This window comes from Protomyctophum parallelum (genome assembly GCF_964188405.1).
Source record: "Protomyctophum parallelum genome assembly, chromosome: 22".
Classification (NCBI taxonomy): domain Eukaryota; kingdom Metazoa; phylum Chordata; class Actinopteri; order Myctophiformes; family Myctophidae; genus Protomyctophum; species Protomyctophum parallelum.
Window position 1 is genome coordinate 18,481,332 of NC_139714.1, and position 27,338 is coordinate 18,508,669.

The 27,338-nt window shown below is 41.8% G+C and overlaps 1 protein-coding gene across 4 annotated transcripts; it reads right to left on the reverse strand.

The window, feature by feature from the left end:
* Positions 1-1,878: 1,878 nt before the first annotated feature.
* LOC310853588 (HMG box-containing protein 1-like) lies at positions 1,879-27,338 on the reverse strand. Of its 4 annotated transcripts, none has more exons than XR_014568810.1 (14): positions 26,851-27,332; positions 24,271-24,385; positions 20,222-20,320; positions 16,243-16,453; positions 15,575-15,704; positions 14,869-14,980; positions 13,387-13,499; positions 11,637-11,793; positions 10,887-11,031; positions 10,222-10,340; positions 9,687-9,864; positions 8,049-8,190; positions 5,164-5,646; positions 1,879-5,131 (listed from the first exon to the last, which is right to left on the reverse strand). XR_014568810.1 is itself a non-coding variant. In XM_083757971.1 (13 exons), exons 2-13 carry the CDS (start codon positions 24,347-24,349, stop codon positions 5,629-5,631), a joined length of 1,503 nt encoding a protein of 500 aa, XP_083614097.1. In that variant the 5' UTR covers positions 24,350-24,385; positions 27,309-27,338; the 3' UTR covers positions 1,879-5,628. The 4 variants fall into 4 exon arrangements, 2 of the variants coding, with proteins under 2 accessions (XP_083614097.1, XP_083614096.1); XR_014568811.1 differs by having other exon boundaries at positions 1,879-2,404; positions 2,477-5,646; XM_083757971.1 differs by having other exon boundaries at positions 1,879-5,646; positions 27,309-27,338.

The following is a 27,338-nucleotide window of genomic DNA, read 5'->3' on the forward strand; positions in this document are numbered from 1 at the left end:
CACTCCATGCAGGACAGGCAGCAAACAACAGAAAACGAAAGAAAGGTTATTATTAAAGATCACTAAAAGAAATCATTAAGATTAAAGAGGATATTGTTCCGGGTGGTGGAGTTGCATTCCACTCCTCAGGGAGGTATAGCTGTTGAACTAGCTTTTAAGTTCCTTCCTCAAAGACTTCCAGCAGGCAGTTTAGTCCAACCCACTCCGAAAGTTGGGAGGGCATGATCAGCCTAAACTTTCCTGTTATGTGGAAGTGCACTGCGACAGGTGGCGGCGGGGCGGCGCGCAGGTCTGCAGGTGCACTGCACCAGTGGTTCTCAAAGTGGGGTCCGGGGACCCCCCCAGGGGTCATTGAGGGAGTTCCAGGGGGTCCTCCCCACCCGGCACCCAGCTGTGATGGATAGTTAGTAACCAAATGGTCCCATGGATCTGTAACTTTGAGGCCCCTTTTCCACCGGTTGGTTCCCAATGGGAACCGGTTCAGTTCTTTTTGGTTCTTAGTCCATGAGCCAGAGCTCCAAAAAAACTCCATTAATTATTAATTGAGTGTGCAAAACCATATATTAAATTGTTATCACCATGAAACTTCCCCAATTGAGTACTTACACGAAGACAATGATTTATTCTATTACAAATTTTATATTTTTAAATATGCAAATGAGGTATTATGTGGGGAAATATGCAAAATAATCGAAAATATGAAAAAGCTACTACTGTGGAAGGGTTATCATGTATTAATTTACTTGTATTGATCATATAAACATTTTAACATATTTAATATTATATAGGTCTAGTTTTTCCCACGAATTTTGGAGCTCTGGCTCATGGACTAAAAACCAAAAAGAACTGAACCGGTTCCCATTGGGAACCAACTGGTGGAAATGGGGTCTGAGAGTGTACAAATGGAAACAAATGGACCCTAACAAGTCCATTTGGTTCCATTTGTACCCTCCCAGAGTTAAATTAATATTGATTTGACGATATTAATTGGGGTCCCAGAGATAGAAATGCCATTCAATGCAGCCTTAATGCAGGTCTAACTGGGGGTGCTTGAAATTAAAATGGTTGAGAATATCTGCTAGAACCGTAATAAAAATATTCTCTTGTATGGAAATGTATAAATATGTGGGGTGACTAACTAACTAACTGATGGACGGACGGACGGACGGGAGATGCAGTTTCTTTTTTATATATATATATTTTTTTTTATCCCATGATTTTGTAACCCATTGTTCACCCCTGTATGTCAATTATCTAATGTGATCCTGGGCTCTACACACCCTCCGCCAACCTGGGGAGAGCAACGGACTTGAACTGATGCTTCCTTCATGCCTGAGTGTGTGTCCAAGTTGCTCCTTTACACCTGACAGGGGGGAGTTTCCCTGGTTGGACGTAGCGAGTGGAAGGAACACGTTATTCCAACCAGTTCCTTTCCCCTCCATCAGGCGCCCAGGCTGGCCAGGGGGAGGCAGTTTAGAGACCAGGATTACTGCATGTTTTTTGTGAGGGTACCTACCCTAGGGGACACGGGGAGAACATGCAAACTCCACACAGAAAGGCCCTTTCGCCAACCCCGCCTTCGGGTATGGGCACTGATAACGCGGAGGAGCCCACAGCGCCCACAGCGTACAGAGCGGAAATCGAACCCAGGACCTTCTAGCTGTGAGGCGACAGCACTACCAACTGTGCCACCGTGCACGAGATGCAGGTTTTCATAGTAAATGTGACGAAAGGTCACAATAATAATGTGTGTGAGTATCTCTCAGCCTCAGCCTGATCTGCAGGCTTCAATCATCAGTTGATAGTTTAAAGGTGAGATAAAGGTTGATGTGTTGTTGTTGTTATACATAATATGATGAGACATTACAGACTGAGAAATAACAGATTCATGCTTTTATTTATTTATACTATAATACATTGCATTATTGTGTGCCATATAGTTTCAAGAGGATTTGTCACATGTGATAAGTGTAGCAAGGAGAAACAAAAAAATATATATCTATGCAAATAATAGTTATCAAGTCAAAAGAAGAAGAAAAAAAATATATATACTTATCTTTCAGAAAATATTATAGCTGTCATGTAACTTAATAAAGTGTATATAGTGCATAAAGACAACCCTCCAAGTGCAGTGAGAATCTGAGATTCCACCCAGGCCATTATCAACAATAATTATGTTGTGAATTAAGGGGAAAACGGCTCCAGTATTCTAGGAGTATAATGCAGGTTATCCATTGCTGTATGTGTCGATCTGGCAATCAAATCATTTGCATGCAGGTGAAAGATCTTATACGGACTGGCATTCCAGCCTCGAGTCTTAGGCTTTTAACCCATTTTGATCTGGGAACGATTCTATAAATGTCTTCTACATCCTTCGATTTTTCAAAAATAGCAGACCTACAAGCTCGTAAGCGCGCCACTCTGTGGCGCGCTATGAGCTTGTAGATCTGCTATTTTTCAATAGCTAAAGCATAACATAATGCTAACACCAAAAGGGGTTCCCGCCCAAAATGGGTTTTAACACCGTTGGGTATAGGTGTAGAAAAAACAAAAACGAATGCCACCACACGAGGAAACCAGCATCTTTATGCACTGGATACATATCACACACTGTGCTAAACCATCGGTTGTTGTTGTTGTTGTTGTAATAAACCGAACCCCTTAGTTATACATTGAACGTCGACGTTATTGTGGTGGTCAACATGAATCCAGGCACCCTGCGGCTAATCAATTATCATCAGGTTCAAGGTGATAAAATTACCCAGAAGATAATCTCATTAATTTTCACAGTTAAGAAAGAATAAAATAAAAAACTCTACCAGTCCAGTATCTATACTATACTGTAGTGTCCTGGACAGTCCTGTTTATATGTCCCTCATGTGGAAAGCTTTTGAGACAAGATTTAGTAGACGTATAGAACTGATCAGATTGTATAACTCTGGTCTGACGCACACATCAAAACATATTCAGCGTGTGTGTATGTGTGGTGTTAATGTTTGAACTCAACATCCGCTGTCCACATTGACATGTGGACAGCTGAATGTTTGACAGTTTTATACATGGGTTAATAATAGCACTTGGGATGCACTTAACCCGTTAAGACCGGAGACCAGATTCTAGAATGTCTATCATGACAGTTTTCAGAAAAAAAACAACCTGTTTCTATGTCAGTGGTTCTCAAACTATTTCATGTCAAGGACCCCAAAAATTACATGTAATTGGCCAACGACCCCCCTCTGAAAATATGTTGTTGTTAAAAAAAAGTTTGCTCTGAAAGAATATACAGTATATTCAAACATTTGCGACACATTTTCAGGATTAAAAAAAATAGCAGTCTATAGACTCCTGCGTGTTGCCGGCTGATACCGACAATAGGCCGCGGTGCCGCGCTATGAGCTTGTAGATCTGTTCTTTTCCAATAGCTAAAGTATGACATATAAGGCTTAAAACACCTGAATGGGTTAAGTCTGTAAATGAGTGCACGTTGCTGTGCGTCTCAAACGACTGCAGAACTCCCTGATTTTTTTATCAGCTTGCAGAGCTGATCAATGATCGGCACATTTGGCGCAATTCTGCCCTCATTTTAATAATGGTTGACACTACACGTCCAATGAACTGTTGCTAAGCCCCGCGGCCAATGGGACGGCAAAAACAAACTTCAGGGACGAAGAGCCTGTGGGGGCCGGGGGGCCCCCCATGAGGATTGTGAAAACTATTCGTCCCTGAAGCTGATATATGACTTTTCAAGTCATTTCTTGTTTAGTCTTTTAACCACATCACCCTGATTTGGTCTTTTAATCAAGCGCTAGACTAGAGTGAAAAGTATTACATCTGAATTGAATTGCACTGACTAGAAAAAAATATTAAACATCGGATGTATTCCTGTGAGAATACACCCCCCCCCCCACCCCCACCCCACGTCTTGGCATGCTGTTCGCATTAAATGGCAGTTTATACTGTAATGAGTCAATTCAGCCACTAGGAGGTGAGCTTACCAACCGCCCTGTACAAGTCTGTGGGATCATAAATGTGACAATGAAGTACATTTGCCCAAATACTGTACTCATACTGTACAGTACAGTTGAACTGTTGTACTTGAGGCATTTCCAATTTCCAATAATTCACTTCTAAACATTTTGTACTTTTACTCAAGAGTACATTTTGAATGTACTAGTATTTCTACATTGCCGTATTGATACTTTTTAAGTACAAATTGTGAAATTCTTTTCCACCACTGATAACTATGATTGATTAAAAAGGTAATACCTTTTAATAAAGGTCTCATAAGAACTTCTTGCATGGGGCCAATAGTACTATGCTGGTGGCTTTTATACAGTATAATAATTGGACAATTAATTTGCAATCATAACAAGTTGCAGTTATATAAGTTATATGGTACCTTTCCTTTTACAATAATTTAAATATGTCTTTTCTTTTTTTAAATAAACAAGGTCCCATTATTAAGTTTGTTGAATACAGGCCAAAATCTGAGGTGGTAATGTTGGGCAAAGCTTTCAGTAAACTCACCTCTATAGCCAAAACAAAGTATTAAAATATAATAATAGGCAAATCATTGTGCGATACACAGAGTACAATTACAGACATAACGTAAAGCCAGAAGATTATTTTTCCATTCAATTAGTAAAAATATAATTCTGTATTCACCATCTCTCTACGCCTACGTCTGCTAAAAACTAAAGCACCACAACTTCCTCCTTTTCAAGCCTATAAGATATCGTTGATCACCTGAAATGAATAAACTGCTCAATCCTTTTTAAAGGTCACACACGTAGCAATTTATCTTCTAGGCACTAAACAATAAGGGCTGCAACTATACGTTATTATTAGCCATTATTCTATCCATTACTTTTCAGTTTAATCAAATAATTGAGCACTTCTTTTTTTTCTTTCTTTCTTACATGTACTGTATATAAATTAATCGGTTAACCAATTAAACCCTGTTTTATACTAAGTTGCACAACAGTGTCATGCACAAATAATGAAATAGCTGATCTACAGAGCATATAGATCTGCAATTGTTTTTGTTTAAAATAAAATAAAATCATAAATCAATTAGTTTGTAAGTCTGTAAATAAGTGTTGCACCCTACCAGGTAAGCTGTGAACATGTACTGCACTGTGATGTACTTGTACTGTGATGTACTTGTACTGTGATGTACTTGTACTGTGATGTACTTGTACTGTGATGTACTTGCTCGCAGGGAACAGGTCACTGTTTCACTGTATTTCAGTTAGTAGCTTAGCTTTTGGGTGGAAATGCTACAAAGTGTGTCTTCTTTGAAAGACTAAAATCCTTGCTTTGGAAGATTAAGGCAAGTCGGTCATTAAAAGTAGAGAATAATAAAATATGTATATAGATATATATACACCGGTATATATATTTAATATTCAAGCACAGTTAGTAGATTAGGCATATTTCTCTTCTGATGTGCTTCATGTCGTGTAATGTATGTATGTATGTATGTATGTTACTCTCATTTGGTCAGAAAGCAAGCGTACACATCATCGCAGTAGGGAAACTGTGTGTGTGTGTGTGTGTGTGTGTGTGTGTGCGATTGAATACTCCTGTAGTTTTATCCAATTGCCGTCTTTCTGTCAGCCCGAGGCGTCAGTTTCCCTGAGAACCCTGTTGGATGGAGAACAGATGTTAGACACCTGAAAAACACAAGACATTATTTCAGGTCACCCGTAAACTCTAGTTAAAGGTGGTTGCACACTGGTGTGGTTTTACTGCGGTGTTTTGCGGATCCGATAGTAGTAGGCTTGGCTACCACTAGCTGTCAGCCTGTCACCAACACCCCACTAGACAGTAGAAAGTAGTAACTATCACTATAGCTGTCAGCCTGTCACCAACACCTAACTAGACAGTATAAAGTAGTAACTATCACTATAGCAGTCAGCCTGTCACCAACACCCCACTAGACAGTAGAAAGTAGTAACTATCACTATAGCTGTCAGCCTGTCACCAACACCTAACTAGACAGTAGAAAGTAGTAACTATCACTATAGCAGTCAGCCTGTCACCAACACCCCACTAGACAGTAGAAAGTAGTAACTATCACTATAGCTGTCAGCCTGTCACCAACACCTAACTAGACAGTATAAAGTAGTAACTATCACTATAGCAGTCAGCCTGTCACCATCACCCCACTAGACAGTAGAAAGTAGTAACTATCACTATAGCTGTCAGCCTGTCACTAACACCCCACTAGACAGTAGAAAGTAGTAACTATCACTATAGCTGTCAGCCTGTCACCAACACCTAACTAGACAGTATAAAGTAGTAACTATCACTATAGCAGTCAGCCTGTCACCATCACCCCACTAGACAGTAGAAAGTAGTAACTATCACTATACCTGTCAGCCTGTCACCATCACCCCACTAGACAGTAGACAGTAGTAACTATCACTATAGCTGTCAGCCTGTCACCAACACCTAACTAGACAGTATAAAGTAGTAACTATCACTACAGCTGTCAGCATGTCACCATCACCCCACTAGACAGTAGAAAGTAGTAACTATCACTATAGCTGTCAGCCTGTCACCAACACCTCACTAGACAGTAGAAAGTAGTAACTATCACTATAGCTGTCAGCCTGTCACCAACACCTCACTAGACAGTATAAAGTAGTAACTATCACTATAGCTGTCAGCCTGTCACCAACACCTCACTAGACAGTATAAAGTAGTAACTATCACTATAGCTGTCAGCCTGTCACCAACACCCCACTAGACAGTAGAAAGTAGTAACTATCACTATAGCTGTCAGCCTGTCACCAACACCTCACTAGACAGTAGACAGTAGTAACTATCACTATAGCTGTCAGAATGTCACCATCACCCCACTAGACAGTATAAAGTAGTAACTATCACTATAGCTGTCAGCCTGTCACCATCACCCCACTAGACAGTAGAAAGTAGTAACTATCACTATAGCTGTCAGCCTGTCACCAACACCTCACTAGACAGTAGACAGTAGTAACTATCACTATAGCTGTCAGAATGTCACCATCACCCCACTAGACAGTAGAAAGTAGTAACTATCACTATAGCTGTCAGCCTGTCACCATCACCCCACTAGACAGTATAAAGTAGTAACTATCACTATAGCTGTCAGCCTGTCACCATCACCCCACTAGACAGTAGAAAGTAGTAACTATCACTATAGCTGTCAGCCTGTCACCATCACCCCACTAGACAGTAGAAAGTAGTAACTATCACTATAGCTGTCAGCATGTCACCATCACCCCACTAGACAGTAGAAAGTAGTAACTATCACTATAGCTGTCAGAATGTCACCATCACCCCACTAGACAGTATAAAGTAGTAACTATCACTATAGCTGTCAGCCTGTCACCATCACCCCACTAGACAGTAGACAGTAGTAACTATCACTATAGCTGTCAGAATGTCACCATCACCCCACTAGACAGTATAAAGTAGTAACTATCACTATAGCTGTCAGCCTGTCACCATCACCCCACTAGACAGTAGAAAGTAGTAACTATCACTATAGCTGTCAGCCTGTCACCAACACCCCACTAGACAGTAGTAACTATCACTATAGCTGTCAGCCTGTCACCAACACCCCACTAGACAGTAGAAAGTAGTAACTATCACTATAGCTGTCAGCCTGTCACTGTGTACTAAATGAGACGTAGGACAGTGTGTACTAAATGTAGGACAGTGTGTACTAAATGAGACGTAGGACAGTGTGTACTAAATGTAGGACAGTGTGTACTAAATGAGACGTAGGACAGTGTGTACTAAATGTAGGACAGTGTGTACTAAATGAGACGTAGGACAGTGTGTACTAAATGTAGGACAGTGTGTACTAAATGAGACGTAGGACAGTGTGTACTAAATGTAGGACAGTGTGTACTAAATGAGACGTAGGACAGTGTGTACTAAATGTAGGACAGTGTGTACTAAATGAGACGTAGGACAGTGTGTACTAAATGTAGGACAGTGTGTACTAAATGAGACGCAGGACAGTGTGTACTAAATGTAGGACAGTGTGTTCGTACAGAGTTGGTTCTCTTGCGTTTCCAGCAGTCGGGGTTGATCCTCTTCTGCTCGTCGGCCAGAGCTTTGGCCTCCATGGTGTAGAGCCTCCGGTCCTCACTTCGCATCTTCTTCCATCGCTCGCCCAGGAGAACGCTGATCGCTCTGCCACAGAGACACACACACGCAGATTAAAAAAAACGAAAAACGAAAGAATATATATTCAAAGATTTGTGCCGTATTTTCACGATTTTTCAAAAAGATAGCAGACCTACAAGCTCGTAGCGCGCCACTCGGTGGCGCGCTATGAGCTTGTAGATCTGCTATTTTTCAATAGCTAAAGTATAGAGCACCGAAGTCTGACGTCACTTTCAGTAGAGGGCGTCAGTCCCCAGGTTCATGTATTTTTTTAGTTGCATTGAAATCGCCATAGGAGGATTTTTAGATTGCTTCATATAAGAACTGTGTTTGAAAAATGAACATGTCATCCCGGCCGCTTCACTCATATGGATATGAAGAATCAACTGACTGAGAGAAAACGCTAATGTTACTGCTGCTGAATTAGTTACATTTTCGCTAGAAGCAGACTGTATCATATATGAGTGACTGACTGTTGCAAACGATACAGAGACACCTCCCTGACAATAACGCCGAGACAGCTTGTTTATTTTTGGACCACAAAAAAAAAATATATATATATATATAGTAGACGATATTAAGATCACCCCATGTTATTCTCCATAGAGAAAGTATTTCCGCGAACCAGGGGAATCGAAGGGATGAGCGAGTTACGTCAGGACTTCGGTGCTCTATTACATAATGCTTAGTTAAAACACCAAAAGGGGTTCCCGCCCAGAATGGGTTAAACGAGAATATTATTTTCATGTTACAGTAGGAAGTCACTTTGGGCATTAATGAGGTTGTGTTCAACGCAGGTTCAGGAGTAGAGACCACCCTCTGCTTACCTCGATCAACTCCCATTCTCATTCATCACCTTATCATACACCTGCGTCCCTACATGAGCCTCGCAGTCCTGCCCCCTTTCATGATGACGCCAGGCCCAGGAAATGATTCCCAATTAATTTTTCCCAAAGACATTTCAAAAGGTATTTATTTAAAGACGGTTACGCCACGGACAAAGCCAACTCGAGTCGTGACAACTCATGACAACAAACACAATATTTTGGACCAAACAAATAATTACAAAGAAGAACAAAAAAGTGACGTTATTTGTTGTTGTTGTTCTAATTATTTGTTCGACCCAAAAAATTGTGTTTGTTGTCATGATTGTCAAGAGTTGGCTTTGTCCGCGGCGTAAACGTCTTTAAATAAATACCTTTTGAAATGTCTATGAGGAAAATGAACGGAGAATCATTTCCTGGGCCCTGGTAGGGGGCGGGACTGCGACGCTCTATAGTCTCATAGCCAATCACCACCAGTATAAATACACCTGTTATCGCATCACTTACCTGTTTGATGCTGCTTTGTGCCGTCAAAATCCCCCTCTGAGTCTCGCCCCACCTCGGGCTCCTCATCAATACACATACATCTCACTAGTGCAATAAACACTGTTAAACTTGAGCAGGTGGTGTGGTTTCTTACTAATGAACACGGAACACACACACACACACACACACACACACACACACACACACACACACCTGTTGTCTTTCCCAGGACACATCTGCGTATACTCCACCCGGTACTTCTTGGCAAAAAGCATGAAGGCATTCATTGGCCGCTTGCACTTTACGGGCGTGGCATTGCTGCTTCCTGCCGGCGTGACATTTTGGCTCTTGGGCGGCTTACGGTGCGAGGCGGGGCCAGGACTGTGGCGGTCTGCAAGGGGAACCAATTAAGACCTAATTAAGATGGTGTTGCGCGGCGAAAATAAGCCAATCTAAAGTTGACACCGCATCATAAATGACACTAGGGCTTGGCGCTGACTTCAAATCAATAGAGACAGAGGGCTGTATTTTGCGTGTCTTAAGTACCAGGTCTTATTACTTAACTTAAGACCTGGAGGCGTGGTCAATGCTATTTGGCCACTCAGAATAGCCAAATGGCATTGATCACGCCTCCAGGTCTTAAGTTAAGTAATAAGACCTGGTACTTAAGACACGCAAAATATAGCCCACTGGCTCATATAGGTGATATTTATATAGTTCTAAAAGGCTCTCGTCCAAAAAGCAATACCTTGGTGTGCGTCTCTGTCGGGGGACACAGCGCCCCCGCTGGACTGGGAGGTACGTCGCTGTCTGGCCATGCTGCTCAGCACGTACACCGCCGAGGAGTCCAGCGGAGTGAAGTCATAGCTGAGAACCAACCAACACACAGACATCTGTCACATGACATGGGGGGGGGGGGTTTAAAACATTTAGGCCTGGCGTTGAAATAAAAAAAACGTTCGCTCTGAAAGAATATATACCGTCCTATTCAAAGATTTGTGCTGCATTTTTACGATTTTTCAAAAATAGCAGACCTTTAAGTTTATTAAGTTCGTAGCGCGCCACTCGGTGGCGCGCTACGAACTTGTAGATCTGCTATTTTTCAATAGCTAAATTATAACATAATGCTTGAAACACCAAAAGGGGTTCCCGCCCAAAATGGGTTAAGGGGGCTGGTTCTCTGGTGTACACCTGGAGAGACGTCGCTTGGTACCGGCAGCTTGATAACAAATTTCTTTTGTTGAACAATTCAGATTTTGTTGACTTGAGTCACTAAAACAATGGCGGAAAATGTTCGTTTACTACCCTTTTTCTCTAAACTAAATAAAAACTAGACTAAAACGTCAGGGAGGGACTTAGTGGAGAGAAAGAGTTCCAGTGGAACCTAAAAGACAAAGTCATTTTATGCCTCACCTCCTGAACGTGTCAAACACCAGTGAGTCGTCGGTGTGCACAGCGTCCCGGTGTCCGGGGGGTAAACACAGGTCTCCCACCTCCACCTCGTAACACGGTATCCCATAATGCACCACTGTCAGACTGGGGTAGAACGATGACCAGCCTGGGGAGAACAACATCAACCGGATCGTTAACTGTGCGTCTAGATCGGGGTGGCGGCGGTGGCTCAGGGGTAGAGTGGCCGGATGGGAACTGCAAGGTTCCCAGTTCGATCCCTGTGGGCTCCCCCAGAGTTTTAGTGTCCTTGAGCAAGACTCTGAACCCCTAATTGCTCCCGATGAGCAGGTTGGTGCCTTGCATGGTTTCCTCTGCCATCGGTGTATTTTACGCCTATTTCCTAATGGCCTCGGGCATCGAGATCGCCTTTTGACGCCTTCAATTGATTACGGTGATCAACTGTGTCCTGTATGCGCTCATAACACTAATAATAAATAACGGAATAATCGGCGTGTGCACGAAACGAGCATGTGCGCAACCATTTCACGGGACCGCGCCCACGTAAATACGCTTGCGTTGTTGCCCCTCGACTTCTCCGCGCGTACAGAAAGAAAACGCATGAAAATGAACTACATCATCTGCCTTGTGCAATTCCAATTTGTGATTACGAAGCCTATAAAAGGCAAACATTTAATCGTCAACATAAATTTGTAATCGTGACACACGCGCGCACACACACACACACACACACACACGCACACACACGCACACCTTTGTTTTTGACGTAGAAGGGATGGTCCAGTTGGCACTGAGCGGTGAGCTGGCTGTGACCGAAGGCGCCGGGGTCGAAGCTCAGCTGTAGCAGCGACTGACCCGACAGGACGATCTCTGTGTGTTCCAGCAGACCCAGACCCTCTGAGCCATAGCCCTGTAGAGAGGAGAAACAGTTCAGTAAAGACCCTCTGAGCCATAGCCCTGTAGAGAGGAGAAACAGTACAGTAAAGACCCTCTGAGCCATAGCCCTGTAGAGAGGAGAAACAGTACAGTAAAGACCCTCTGAGCCATAGCCCTGTAGAGAGGAGAAACAGTACAGTAAAGACCCTCTGAGCCATAGCCCTGTAGAGAGGAGAAACAGTACAGTAAAGACCCTCTGAGCCATAGCCCTGTAGAGAGGAGAAACAGTACAGTAAAGACCCTCTGAGCCATAGCCCTGTAGAGAGGAGAAACAGTTCAGTAAAGACCCTCTGAGCCATAGCCCTGTAGAGAGGAGAAACAGTTCAGTAAAGACCCTCTGAGCCATAGCCCTGTAGAGAGGAGAAACAGTACAGTAAAGACCCTCTGAGCCATAGCCCTGTAGAGAGGAGAAACCCCCTGTGAGTAGTGTCCCCCCTGAGCGTATACCTGCCCCATCCTATTCAGCTATGCACCGTTAATACAGGTGGGACATTTTAATTGATCCATTCCTAAGCCAATAATGCTGCTGCTCTGACAAAACTCTGTCTAATCACTAATCAGCACAACTGATGATGTTTCTAATGTGATTAATCCGTTATCAAATCTTCTATTAACGGCTATAGGTGTGCTGTCATACCCATTTCAGCACGGCTGGACAGCCTATTTCAACCAATTGTTTGGTCAGGAGAACTACCTGTACTGTAGTAATATAAATATTCCATTCCACTTTTGTCTTTTTTCTCCTTTTTTGGGGCGACTCCTCTGTGTACCAGCAGAGGGAGGCTCAGGTACCACCAGTGGTACTAGTACCAGTGTACCAGGTACCACAAGTGGTACTAGTACCAGTGTACTAGGTACCACCAGTGGTACTAGTACCAGTGTACTAGGTACCACAAGTGGTACTAGTACCAGTGTACTAGGTACCACCAGTGGTACTAGTACCAGTGTACCAGGTACCACCAGTGGTACTAGTACCAGTGTACCAGGTACCACCAGTGGTACTAGTACCAGTGTACTAGGTACCACCAGTGGTACTAGTACCAGTGTACCAGGTACCACCAGTGGTACTAGTACCAGTGTACCAGGTACCACCAGTGGTACTAGTACCAGTGTACCAGGTACCACAAGTGGTACTAGTACCAGTGTACTAGGTACCACCAGTGGTACTAGTACCAGTGTACCAGGTACCACAAGTGGTACTAGTACCAGTGTACTAGGTACCACCAGTGGTACTAGTACCAGTGTACCAGGTACCACAAGTGGTACTAGTACCAGTGTACTAGGTACCACCAGTGGTACTAGTACCAGTGTACCAGGTACCACCAGTGGTACTAGTACCAGTGTACCAGGTACCACCAGTGGTACTAGTACCAGTGTACTAGGTACCACCAGTGGTACTAGTACCAGTGTACCAGGTACCACAAGTGGTACTAGTACCAGTGTACCAGGTACCACAAGTGGTACTAGTACCAGTGTACTAGGTACCACCAGTGGTACTAGTACCAGTGTACCAGGTACCACCAGTGAGAATCACTGATGTTATGTAAGTAAATGGTTCCTTCAGTACCTTGCGGTAATCCACCATCTCCTCTCCAACGTCAGAGTCTTCCTCGTCCGAGTCGAGAGCCTCGGCGTCCTGCCACTCCACGTTGGGACCCCTGTGGAACCGCAGGCGCGTGCCTGAACAGAAATACAGACGTTAGGACCCCTGTGGAACCGCAGGCGCGTGCCTGAACAGAAATACAGACGTTAGGACCCCTGTGGAACGAGTGCCTGAACAAACATACACACACATCATTGAGTGCATGTAGCTGTGTGTGTGTGTGTGTGTGTGTGTGTGTGTGTGTGTGTGTGTGTGTGTGTGTGTGTGTGTGTGTGTGTGTGTGTGTGTGTGTGTGTGTGTGTGTGTGTGTGTGTGTGTGTGTGAGGGTGTGTGTGTGTGTGTGTGCGTGATTCCGGATATTAATAATAGTTTGAGTAGGCTGGCCTTAGACAGGATGCATTGAATAATATCTGAATAGATTATCAAACTTTATTTATTTAGATTTATTTTTTATAATTATAAATGATAAAGATTATAAATAAGTATAGTTATAAATAAGGAATAGAAACCAAGATGATGTGGTTGACTGGTCAGAAAGAAATTAAATGCTGTTGTGCTTCACAACTTTACTTTTTATGTGTAGGCCTACTGGTTTATAATCCATAGTTACTATGTATAATAATAATAATAACAATTATTATTATTATAATAATAATAGGCCTAATAATAATAAAAATAATAAAAATGTTAAAACCTGCAACAAAAGTGCTGCACAGCTTTTATTTGTAATAAATGTTAAACCCTCAGAAATCGCCTTGGTTGTGTGGTATCGAAAATGGTATTTCCAAATATCGTATCGAAGTTGAAAATCTAGTATCGTGACAACACTAGTTGATATTCATTATTTTATGAGTTATTACTCTATCGTACTTTTTCGTTTTAATCAAATAATGTTGAAGTGTGGTTTTTTTGTCTTTTGAATTAATTTCTCATAATATCAATGAATTGACACAAATTACATTCTGTGTATGTACTAGTGCACCTTTCAGAAAACAGTGCCAGTGTTGTTTTTGGCAGCAAATTTCTATTTTAGTTTTAGTCATAGTCTCTCGAATAGTTTTCATTTAGTTTTAGTCACATTTTAGTCACCTGGAATGTCTTGGTGTTAGTCTTGTTTTAGTCAACTAAATATCATACGATTTTAGTCGACTAAATCTACAGTTGATTTAGTCGAACAAAATGTATTTTGGCGGGCCTTGATGCCGTCGTAATGACGGATGAATGCCTTTTTTCCCGCTTGCTGAAAATAGCTGATCTACAAGCCCACAGCGCGTCGCAGCGCGACGCGTTGTGAGCTTGTAGATCAGCTATTTTCACGAAAACAACACTGCACGGCAGGCCAATCTTTACCTTTCAGAAAGCAGTGGCAGGCCAGTCTTTACCTTTCAGAAAGCAGTGCCAGGCCAGTCTTTACCTTTCAGAAAGCAGTGCCAGGCCAGTCTTTACCTTTCAGAAAGCAGTGCCAGGCCGTGGCAGGCCAGCTGTGGCTCCAGCCCATGTCTTCGTCGTCCGACAGGGAGGACCTGGTGGACACCGCTGAGCCACACTCACTGGTCGTCTACGTACACAGCATGGAACGGGTTAAAAGCATGGGATTTACTCATTGGTCGTCTACGTACACAGCATGGAACGGGTTAAAAGCATGGGATTTACTCACTGGACGTCTACGTACACAGCATGGAACGGGTTAAAAACATGGGATTTACTCATTGGCATCGCCGTGGAAACCTTCGTCACTAGCATAGACTATTAGCCCATTCTGACCTGAGATCAGATTCTAAAAATGTCTTCTACATCCTGACAGTTTTCTGAAAAAGCTATGTTTCCATGTCAGTCGTTCATTCGATTTTTCAAAAATAGCAGACCTACAAGCTCGTAGCGCGCCACTGAGCTTGTAGATCTGCTATTTTTCAATAGCTAAAGCATAACATAACCAAAATGGGTCAGACTCCCATTGTAAGAATGGAATGTGGACGTTCTAATTCTATCTCAATGAGGAAGTTCCTCATCATTATTATTACATTTTTAATTCATGAAGTTTCTTAGATTTGTTTGTTTGTTTGTGTGTTATTAAACGAGAGAGAGACAGAGAGAGAGAGAGAGAGAGAGAGACAGAGACAGAGGGAGAGAGAGATAACGTGGCCATACATACCCTGCAACGCCTGCGGCCCCTGCCATAGCCTCTAGAGGGCAGTGGAGCGCTGCTGGACAGAGTGGTGGGAGGGGGGCGAGCGTATGAATGCAGATTACTGCTGGTGCCGAAGATATGCAGCGGAGAGGACCTGAAAAAGACCCCAAATTTGTAATTGTGACAGCCCTAGATATAATGTGTGAATGTATATGGCGTACTGTGTGTGTGTGTGTGTGTGTGTGTGTGTGTGTGTGTGTGTGTGTGTGTGTGTGTGTGTGTGTGTGTGTGTGATCTGGGCAGAATTTCCTCTTTTGTCAACAAAAGTCAGGACTCTAGCTGGAGCCCTAATTGAGCCCTCCTTTGACTATGCTTGGACCACTTGGTTCTCAAACATCTCTATAATAATAATAATAATAATAATAATAATAATAATAATACATTTTATTTATAAGGCGCCTTTCAGGGCACTCAAGGTCAGTTAAAAACAGTTGACACAAAACACAGTTAAAAGCAAAAGCAGACAATAATGTACAGCTTGCAGCAGAAAACACAGATCATCCATAAACCTTTTTTTTTGGGAGGTGATATCCTTTTGGACCGAGTGTTTGACCGTACTCTGTTACTGTGTAACATTTCTGCCAATAAAGTATTCAATCGATCCATCAATCAATGTGCATACATACACTGACCTGCTGTTGGGAGACCCCACCAGCAGGGGGCTCTGGGGTCCGGTGGCGATGTGAGCCAGCTGCGTGAGCCAGCGCGTGTCTTCTGGGAGGGAGGAGGAGGGGGCGGGGCTGGGGGCGTGGTGGTGGGACACGCCCACCGCCAGCTGGTAGAGAGGAGGCGCGGCGCGGTGCTCCTCCTCCTCCTGCACCTCCTGCAGCTCAGGGAGGTCGTCTGGGGGGGGGGGGGGGGGGGGGGGGGAACCATAGATATTAGCGATGTCCCGATACTGTATCGGGTATCGGAAAAGTATCGGTATCGGCCCTTATTTGTCATATCGGGATCATATCGGAATCGGCGAATATGCCAGTCTAATCACCGATCCGACACAGGGGTAAGGGGTTGACACTATGGCTGTCTAACCACAGATCCGACACAGGGGTAAGGGGTTGACACTATGGCTGTCTAACCACCGATACGACACAGGGGTAAGGGGTTGACAATAAATAAAATGTTGGGGCATGTGGAGTTTGCTTTGGAGTTGCCCAAACTGCAAGTGCACATTTGAGTGAGCTGGAGTCTGCTATAAACACAACACGAGATATATAGCTATAAACACAACACGAGATATATAGCTAGATAGCTATAAACACAACACAAGATATATAGCTAGATAGCTATAAACACAACACAAGATATATAGCTATAAACACAACACGAGATATATAGCTAGATAGCTATAAACACAACACAAGATATATAGCTAGATAGCTATAAACACAACACAAGATCACAACACTGTATTCAGTATCGGTATCGGCTAACACAGAAATTGTGGTATCAGAAACGAAAAAAGTGTATCGGGACATCCCTAATAGATATTTAACCCATTTTGGTGTTAGCATTATGTTATGCTTTAGTTATTGAAAGATAGCAGATCTACAAGCTCTTGTAGGTCTGCTATTTTTGAGTTAAAAACTTTCGGTGTGAAATAATATATATTCAAAGATTTGCGACACATATTCACGATTTTTCAAAAATAGCAGATCTACAGTACAAGCTCATAGCGCGACTAGATCTGCTATTTTTCAACAGCTAAAGCATAACATAATGCTTAATACACCAAAAGGGGTTCCCGCCCCGAATGGGTTAACACGGCAGCCATAGTGGTCCACCCATCTGACCACTTAACACAGCAGCCCGGGTGGTCGACCCAATCTGACATGTTCCAGAAAAGGTGGAGAACCACCGTCTCTCACAACCACGTTTATAGTTTTACAGTAGCATACAAGTCGTAGGATTTTATGGCAGCCGATTATGGGCTTTTAATGTTCCGTTTTAAAAGCATGTTAGAAGACCATGAAACCAATTCTCAACATACTGTCATTTCAAATAAGTAATTGTAAAAACAATAAATGATTCATTTCTTTGACTCCCTGATGAGTGCAAGACTTTCAACGTGAAGCGGCGACGTACAGTTCAAGTGTGTTGTGTGGGGCGCCAGTGTGCCAGGATATTAAATATGGATCAGTGAACCAATATTCTCCAGCGCTTGCTCCATGCGCACCCACCCCTCTAGACCAGAAAGCACACCCACCCCTCTAGACCAGAAAGCACACCCACCCCTCTAGACCAGAAAGCACGCTGGCTGGGCCAGGCTACTCTGGAGGAGTCCCTCTACCCCTGAGCCATTCAGTATTTTAGCTGTGACGTGAGCGCCCCCTCCTGAGATACTTCCGGGTCCTACTTTTGTGTCGCTTTTGTGTAGAGTTATAGAGTTATACTGTGACGCTCCGTCTGACTAAATCTGAGACGAAAACAACCACGAAAGTCTAATTTTACCGCTTTCCTCGCAACAACAAAGCTGCGCTGCTCTCCCAAATCTGGCTGTGACAGGCCGTCTGCCCCACACGGAATACTATCGCCATTTTATTTTATTGTGTCAACTAAATTCTCATTAATGCAAACTAGATTCAACATACTCAAGCCTGCACACATTCTAAACATGCCCCCGAAATATTTTACCGAGCAAATCAATAATAATGATAATAATAGTCTTTATTGTCTCCACATCATATATTTTTGTTGTCATGGTACAAAACATTAATAATTCTACTCGAGTTGAAAGCATTAAGACCCATTTTAACCCTCAATGGCTTCCTTTCTGAAAAAAGATTCACGTGTTTAGATATTCTATTTACAATGAGATGCGGACGGGAGCTGGTACCACTTGGACCCGGACGTAACGCTACTACAAAATGACGTCAGACTTAAATACTGAATTGCCCCACGAGATCATACAAACAAGGCCATCGGGTTTCTAGTGATTCTCTTGTATTGCTAAATCCTTCACATACGGTATGGTAAGCTGTAGTTGTGTAAAAAAAAAGAAATAAAGGATTAATAGTGCAGGCAAGGTAAATAGCAATAATCCAAAGAAATACCTTGAATCCAATTAGTAGAACATGATTCAGTGTTTTCTTTGAAGTCAAGCGTTCCCTGTGAGCAGACATGGCTGGCTGAGAAAAGTCCTAAAAAAAAGGACCCTAATACCATCATGGTCTATTCACGGCTCAGTCGTATCTCTTACATAAACACACCATTTTCCTGTTTAAATATTGTAAATTTTGCTTGCCTTTACAGTTTCTCTACAATCATGTAACCCAATTTACCTAACCTGAATGAGTCACTGTAGGCCAAACGTTACAGATGTCTGCATTTTAAATCACTCAAGTCATACTCAATGGGCTATAAGACATGCCAGACCAGCACGGTATAGCCTATGGTCCTTCAAGTTTTAAGTCACACTCCTTTATTTTCTGTAATGTTTTCTATAATGAGGCAGTGTACATTGTTTTATCCCACAATTTTGTAACCCAGTTTTTTTTTACCCAGTCTCAATTATCTAAAGTAATCCTGGGCGTTACACTCCCTCTGCCAACCTGGGGGGAGCAACGGACTAACCTCATGCTTCTTTTCACCTGACAGGAGGGAGTTTCCACGGTAGGACGTGGAACACGTTATTCCAACAAGTTCCTTTCCCCTCCATCAGGCGCCCCGGCTGGCCAGGGGGAGGCAGTATAGAGACCAGGATTACTGTTTTTTGTGAGGGTACTACCAACCTAGCCTGATTATCAGACTGTAGCTTTCTTGTGTTGTCGATTAAATAATTGCAAAGATGAAGGAATGACGAAGTGAAGTGTTGAAAATGTATTAAGAAGATTCAGCAGAGTAACAACATACAGAGAGTGAGGAACAGGCCTCCTTGCCTATTCCATCAGCCTCTCTCATCAGCCCCCTCAACCCCATTCTCAGACAGTCCTTATAGTCTTGTCCTAACAGAGATGCCACACTGAATGTCCATATACGGATCTGTGCTAAACATAAGGGCGACACACAAATAAGTATACCTTTGCTGACAGCGTGGAGGAGTCAGGTCAGCTGTTAGATTGACAGCTGCATGAATTGGACTGAGCACATTGGTGAGCAAAGAGACTTAATGGAAGGAAGATAAATACACAATAATGCATATATCTGGCACTGTAGTTGGCATTCTAAAATTCCCATTACACTTGTCCACTCGAGAGTCGGCGGGGTCTTTGGGCTGGGTCCAGGCTACTAACCAACCCACAGTGGCCCTTCTTTAGCATAAGCATAACGGGAACTAACCCCCAGCTCTGAAATAAGCCAACACGGTAGAATACTCAGTGTTCATTTATCTCTTTGTAACGCAGAGTGTACGGATGTATGTAACCAAATGGACTGTTCCATTAACCACATGAACCCTGCCCTCCATATGACTGAAAACTATTTTTTTAACAAACATTTTTCGTCATAGTTTTGGTCGGCGAAATCAAACACTGTACTATCCATGATGTATGGACATATTCTGTAGCATATTCCATGTGACTGTATGTACATTCTGTACCGTATTCATTGTGACTGTCACTGGTATATATTATATTCTGTATTATTCCATGTGACTGTATATACAATCTGTACCGAATTCCATGTGACTGTCACTGGTAGGACGTCCGGGCGAGGAGGCCAGGTGCTCGTCACAGCGAAGCCCTTCATCTCCATCTGTGTCCATCATCATACCTGGAACACAGCATATTACATCATCATTACATCATCACATTACAGCATCACACCTGGAAGTCCAAATGGAGGATCGTTGGGACCATACGTAATGAATTGCATTTTTCCAAGTGCTCAAAGCGCTTTACAATGGTTCATTCATTCATACATTGGGAGGTGAAGCGGCGAACAGTCGACGCCAGCATCCTCACTTCCCACATTCACACACCAATGGTGGCGAGCTCACACCGACCAACTCATTGGAGGTAATGTAAGGTTCAGTGTCTTGCCAAAGGACACTTCCACATGTGGACAGGAGGAGCAGGGATTCGAACCGCCGACCCAGGAATCATTTGACGGCCTGCTCTACTTCCTGAGCCACAGCCGCCCGTAAGGATGGAGTACACGGTGGTACTTGGCCAGTATTGAACTATTGCCTATTATAACTGTTAAATGACAGCTAAATGGTTGATATTTATTTATTTTACTCGAGTACAGTAATGTACACAATTTGTGTACCATTTGCACACTTTCAGAGTTATGGGGAGGTCTGTGGTTTAACGGAGTTCTTGAAATTAGGCCTGTCACAATTATAGAGGGTATGCGCGTGACATCATCATCATACCCGGAAGTTATGCGGGAATGCCTACTGAGTGGCAAAAAAACGACTTTCTGGCCTTGACAGCCCATACATCCAAACAGAAAAGCCCTATCTGATTGTATTAAACAACGTCAAACGACATTGAACTCACTTTGCCATTTGATTCTCCACTCACTTTATGCATGCCCATAACCTCTCTATTACATAATCGTCTAATCACAATTACTTGAGATAATCGCAACAATGTTTGCATGTTGAATAAATGTTCATAAATAAAAAAGCAGACATCTACAAGCTTACAATGTGTCGCTTTGTTTTTTGTTGTTGTTTTTTTTTACCTTTTTTAAGTATAAAATAAATCAATATCAGTAATTTCTTTGTATATTTCAGTTATTTGTCATATGCCCTGTGCATTTCTTTGATTACGAGGCAAACAGAAATGTATTTTTCATTCATAATTATTATTATTTTTTTTTTTTATTATTATTTTTTTTTTGCTTTTGACATTTCATTTACATACAGTTGTAAAATGCAAGTTAAATACATTCCCTAACTGAAACATTTACAAACCCTTCCCCGACCCTTCCTAGTACAAGAAAACTATCAAATGCATGTTTTACTTCATGACCATGGTTATGTGCTACCACATGAATAAAATAAACGTGACAACAAAAAGAAAAAGACAAGCAGACAAAAAGTCAACAACAATCTCTGTTATGCTTCAAATATTTCTCTCCAGTTCATGTCCCATATTTGGTATGTAATCCATTGCCCGACCCCAGATCTTCTGAAAGTGTAATAATTTTCCTTTCACGTTATACATGATTTTTTCTGGTGTGCAATAGGATAGTAGTTCTGCCCACCATTGTTTAGTCGGGGGAGGGGGTTCAGATTTCCAATGACAAAGAATACATTTTTTTGCAGCAGACATTGCTAACAGAGTAAATTTCTTCTCAAAGGTGTCAAGGTTACTCAGCATAGAGACATCACCCAGAATAGCTATTCGTGCGTCAGGAGTCACAGTTTTTCCAATAATTTTTGAAAGTTGTTCAAATATGAATTTCCAATAATAATTTAGCTTCCGGCAATTCCAGAACGTGTGGATTAGGTCTCCTTTAACGTGTTGACATCGAAGACAATTGGGTGATGTCTCGTGGCTAAATTGATATAATCTGTGAGGTGTATAATAAATTCTGTGTATTATGTTAAATTGAATTAACCTATGGTTGGAGTTTGTTAAAGTTGTTTGGGAGTTCTGGAGCAATGACTGCCATTCTTTCAAGGTATATTTGTGTTTAATGTCTTTTTCCCATTTATTTTTTTGTTGTAGCATTTTATCATCTTTCTGCTCAGTGTTCATCAGTGTGTAAATTTTAGATACGAGGCCCTTTGATGATTTTGTTGTGTTAAACAGTTTCTCAATTGGTGTTTCAGACATATGGGGATAGCTATAACTGTTATTTTTTATCCAATTCCGTATCTGTAGGTATTTAAAAAAGTTGGATGAAGGTAAATTATATTTCGTTCTCAGGGAATTAAAATCAGAAAAGATGCTTTGGTTATACAAGTCTCTTATTTCACTGATTCCCTTGGTTCTCCAGTTTTCAGATATTCCATCACTAATAATTTTGGGGACACAAGGGTTGTTCCACAGAGGCATGCTCATTAACAAGTTGTTTTGTTTTCCCATTAGTTTAATAGTTTCTTTCCAACATGCAAAGGTGTGATGTATAATCTGGTTTTTAGTGATAGAGTTAAGGGTTTTTTGCGTGTCTATATAGGGGATTACCTGTGGTGGAATAGGATGGATTATGTTTTCTTCCAGTTTAACCCATGCTGGTGTGGGCAGGCTCTCACTGTTGAGCCAACACCAAATAACACGTGATTGACAGGCTAGGTAATACAGTCTGAAGTTGGGGAGGTTTAAGCCCCCTTTATTCAGGGGTGCCTGTAGTGCTTTTAGTCTGATCCTGGCCCGTTTCTGGGACCACAAAAACATTGAGATGATTTTGTTCAGTGATGTAAACAAGCTTGGTGGGCAACTAAGTGGGATTGACTGGAACAAATAAATTAGTTTGGGCAGTACATTCATCTTAACCACATTAACACGTCCTATCAAAGAAATTGGTAGGTCTTTCCATTTGTATAGGTCGGTTTTGATTTTTTCCATAATAGGTAAATAGTTATTTTGGTATATTTGGGTCAGATCGTTAGATATTTGGATTCCCAGGTATTTGAAGCTTTTTGGTGCCCATTTAAAATGGGTAACCAATGGGTGGGTATTGTGAGTGGTAACACTATTGAGTGGCATTATTTCACTCTTGTCATAATTTATCGTGTAACCAGATATGGCACTGTATGCCTCTAATATGCTGAGTAATTGCGGCAAGGATTTATCTGGTTGGGTAATATAAATTAGTAAATCATCACAATATAGTGAGAGTTTGGATTCGTTTGTTCCAGTCTTTATGCCACTTACATTGCTGTTGTTCCGTATTGCCACCGCCAGCGGTTCAATGGCCACGGCGAACAGATATACGGAGAGTGGGCACCCCTGTCGTACTCCACGTCCCAATTGGAAGGGTTTGGAAAGTATACCATTTGTCAACACTTGTGCCTTCGGAGAGCAATAGAGCATCTTAATATAATTAATAAAGACATTACCAAAATTCATCTGCTTCAGAGTATAAAAAAGATATTCAAATTCTATTGTATCAAAGGCTTTTCGAGCATCCATCGAGATTACAAATCTTGAGTCATTCATTTGTTTAGAGAGTTCAATGATATGAAAAAGTTTTCTGATATTGTCAGAACCCTGTCGCTGCTGAATAAAACCTGTCTGATCCTCGTGGATTAAGTGAGACATCACAGGGTCCATTCTTAGTGCGAGTGCTTTAGAAAATATTTTATAATCCACATTTAGCATTGACATCATAATTATGTTCTAAAAAAACAAACAAACACACAATTAAATTGATAATCGCAATTAATCGTCAACTGAAATGTGTAATGGCTGTTGATGAGAACCACTGGCCTGTTAAGAACCGCTGCAGGCCTATTCATAGGTGATGAGGTGACCGCTGTTTTGGTGCTCACCTCAGTATGAAAAGACCTTACCCATTTAGACCTGAGGACCATTCTACAAATGTCTTCTAAATCCTTTTCTGAAAAACCCATGTTTCTATGTCAGTGGTTCTTAAACATTTTCATGTCAAGGACCCCCAAAAATATGTGCAATTGGCCGCCGACCCACATCTGAAAATGTTAATGTTAATGTATTTTTCAACAGCTAAAGCATAACATAATGCTTAAAACAACAAAAGGGGTTCCAACCCAAAATGGGTTAAGGATGTTGCATATTATATAATACCTGCAGAGTGTTCACTGTCTGGACGTGTAAGGTCGCGGCGGTTGGGGTCAGCGGATGGCGTCACGACCTCCCACACCATGGTCAAGGCCTCCACAAGATGGCAACTCTGAGCTTTCTGAACATGGTGCAGGAAACACACGCACACATGCATAGTCACACGCACACGCACACACACACACACACACACACACACACACACACACACACACACGCACATTTTTGATTGAATATTAAGAATTTAAACAGATGTTACAGGAGTCCAACATAATTATGTCTGTAATCCTCCATGTAATGCAGTGCCCGGCATCGAGTCCGGCGGATAGCCGGTTGTCCAGAACCAGCACAAAAGCCTCTGCCCGGGCTCTGGACCTGATCACCCCTATATCTCCATATATGGAGCTGGCCTGTTCTGACATCACAATGGTTGTTCTGACATCACAATGATGTTCTGACATCTGCATATATAGACTCCAGAGTCCATTATTGGGCATGCCTGACAAATAACTCCATATATGGGCATAAAAGGGACACAAACATAATAACTGGGGTGGGGCATCCATTTCCAACTTGCATCGTTCCAAGTAGGCCAGTGCCCAGCAGGCACCGCTCCACCAATTTATAATGACATAGATTATGAATATCCTTCAAAAGTGCTCTCAAAGAGCAAAATATGTTAATGTCATTAAATAATGTTCTGATGAATTGAAAATGATTGAAGGGCCCCAATGGAAACAGTCTTAGTGCTTTCTTGTGATTATTATTCTACTGCTAATTAATAAAGTTTTCAATCAATCTCAACTCTTAATAATAACATAGCTATAGCCTAAATACATGGCTGATGCAACCCACCACATGCAGCTAAATTACAACCCCTCACCCCCAAGGGCAGGGTTGCATAGGGACACGACACGGGTCACTAATTAGTGTGGTTGCCCCAAAAGGGGCAACCAGACTCTAGTAATTGTAACACTTTATTATTATTATTATTATTTTTATTATTATTTCACAGTAGTCTTTTTTTTGTCGCTTTATACCTCCCACACTGTACGCTGTACGCACTTGAGCCATATGTCAAATTGACCGGAAAAATCGGGAATCGTGTGCTTGTATTTTGTTAAGAGAAATGTTGTATAGTTTAATTGATATGAATTTATTAGTGAATTAAATTTCCCCATTGACATGAATGGGAAAAGGCAAAAAATCACATTCAAGTATTTTTTCCTCGGAGACTGTAATCACTATAGTTACAAAACTTTTAGGGATATTTCTTAATTATGACTAAAATTAATTAAAATTATAATTGTATAGGTCGGCCTCATGGTGGCGCTATAACAGCCCACTTTACCTTTTGGCTTATAACTCTTGAACCGTAGTTCGTAAAATCAAAATAATTTTTTCCCTGGATTCCTTGGGTCATGACGCATCTCCCCATATAGGCCACGCCCATTTCCGCCATGATGGATTTTCCGCCATTTTGAATTTTGTCCAAAACAAACTTTTTGCTTTTCCTCCTACATATTTCGTCCAAATCTCACAGAAATCGGCACACATGATCTCTGGACATATCCGATTAAAACACCAGATGCAGAATTTTGGTAGTGCGTATCGTTCGGCCGTAATCGTCTTCCGAAGTTAGTAGGAGGGGCCTATATCACAAAAATGCCATAAATCACGAACGGAATGTCCAATCCATCCCAAATTTGAATCACATGTCCGGGGTGGTTCAATCAACCAAGTTCTAAAAGCAATTCCATTTTCATCCATAGGGGGCGCCGCAAATGCGAGAAATGTAACCGTTTGTCGCAAAAACATGAATTTCGGGGGTTAAATCCCCTCCGAATGACTTACGCATGATCTAAGGCGTGACTTGAAATTGTAATTGGCTGGCAATACTAGTGGGAGGGGCATATGTAAGCCACTGCGGCAACCACACTCTGCAATTTTTTAAAATTGCGAATTTTCTAGTGGACACTGTATTAGCCTACTGCCCCATATTATGTGGAATAACTGGAATGTGTATAAAATGACATTGGAAACATTTAAATGTAAAAAAAAAACATGGATTATTAATAAATATGCACCAGTCTCAGTCTGTGTATAAATATAAATATGAGATATATTTCGCAACAGCATGCGTCATGTGATCATCATGGTCTGTTGCATAATACTCTGGTTGCATGGCAGGCCTTGTTTATAAACTTTACTGGGATCTGGCGCGCATGCGCACTTAGAATCCCCATTCATTCAATACTAAAGAAAGAAGAAGCGAAGCCACAACAATTCAAGTTGTACAAAAAAAACATGTTTTACCAAAATTATAGACTATTTAATGCATTGTATCGTGGCTCTCTTTTGCTGTCATTTCGCAGGAATGACAACATTGACAATAATGCTTCTTCGCAATAATAATACTCGACAATAAAACATACGCGAAAGAAAGCATATATATATAAACATCATGTTGTTGTCACGAAAACAATGAAAGTACGCACACACACACACACACACACACACACACACAGCTCGCAAATGTATTGTACAAATCGATGTTGCACGTCGACGGAAAAAAAACCCACTTGCCTGTTGTTGTTATGTTGTCGAAAATGGAGGACAGCTGATGTAAACAAGTCAGATCGGTTTTATCCTGTAGTTTCGTTGAAATGAACCCATAACTACACAAACTGTGAATACAAGTTTCAATCAATCCATTGTCAAATGTTGCTGTCGTTGTTGTTTACGCTGCTGCCATGTTGAAACTATAAAACAATAAACGCACACGAATTAAACGAACGATTCTTCTTGCGCAATAAAGAAAAGCAGCTGTTGGAACAAAACGTCAACAATGGAAAAAATGTCATTTCGAACGGCTGGCAAATAAATCTACAACTAAATGCACGCGCTGTCACGTCTCGAGCGGACTGTCATCCTTTGGGTTTTGGGGGCAAGCAATTAAACGTTCCTAAACTTACTAAATGTAACGTCTTTTTAAGTCTTAAAAGATTTTTCAATGAACTTTTCTTTTTTTTTTTGGAACTCACCAAAACAAAACAGTCCTGTCTGTCTGTCTG

What these genes read in the sequence shown, in the direction of transcription:
- LOC310853588 (XM_083757971.1), bottom strand. Translation starts at nt 24,349, where the DNA reads ATGGTGTGGGAGGTCGTGACGCCATCCGCTGACCCCAACCGCCGCGAC. An exon ending in CTTCTACGTCAAAAACAAAG is followed by an intron (nt 11,032 to 11,636) that starts GTGTGCGTGTGT and finishes TGTTCTCCCCAG; the next exon opens with GCTGGTCATCGTTCTACCCC. An exon ending in GTGTTTGACACGTTCAGGAG is followed by an intron (nt 10,341 to 10,886) that starts GTGAGGCATAAA and finishes GTTGGTTCTCAG; the next exon opens with CTATGACTTCACTCCGCTGG.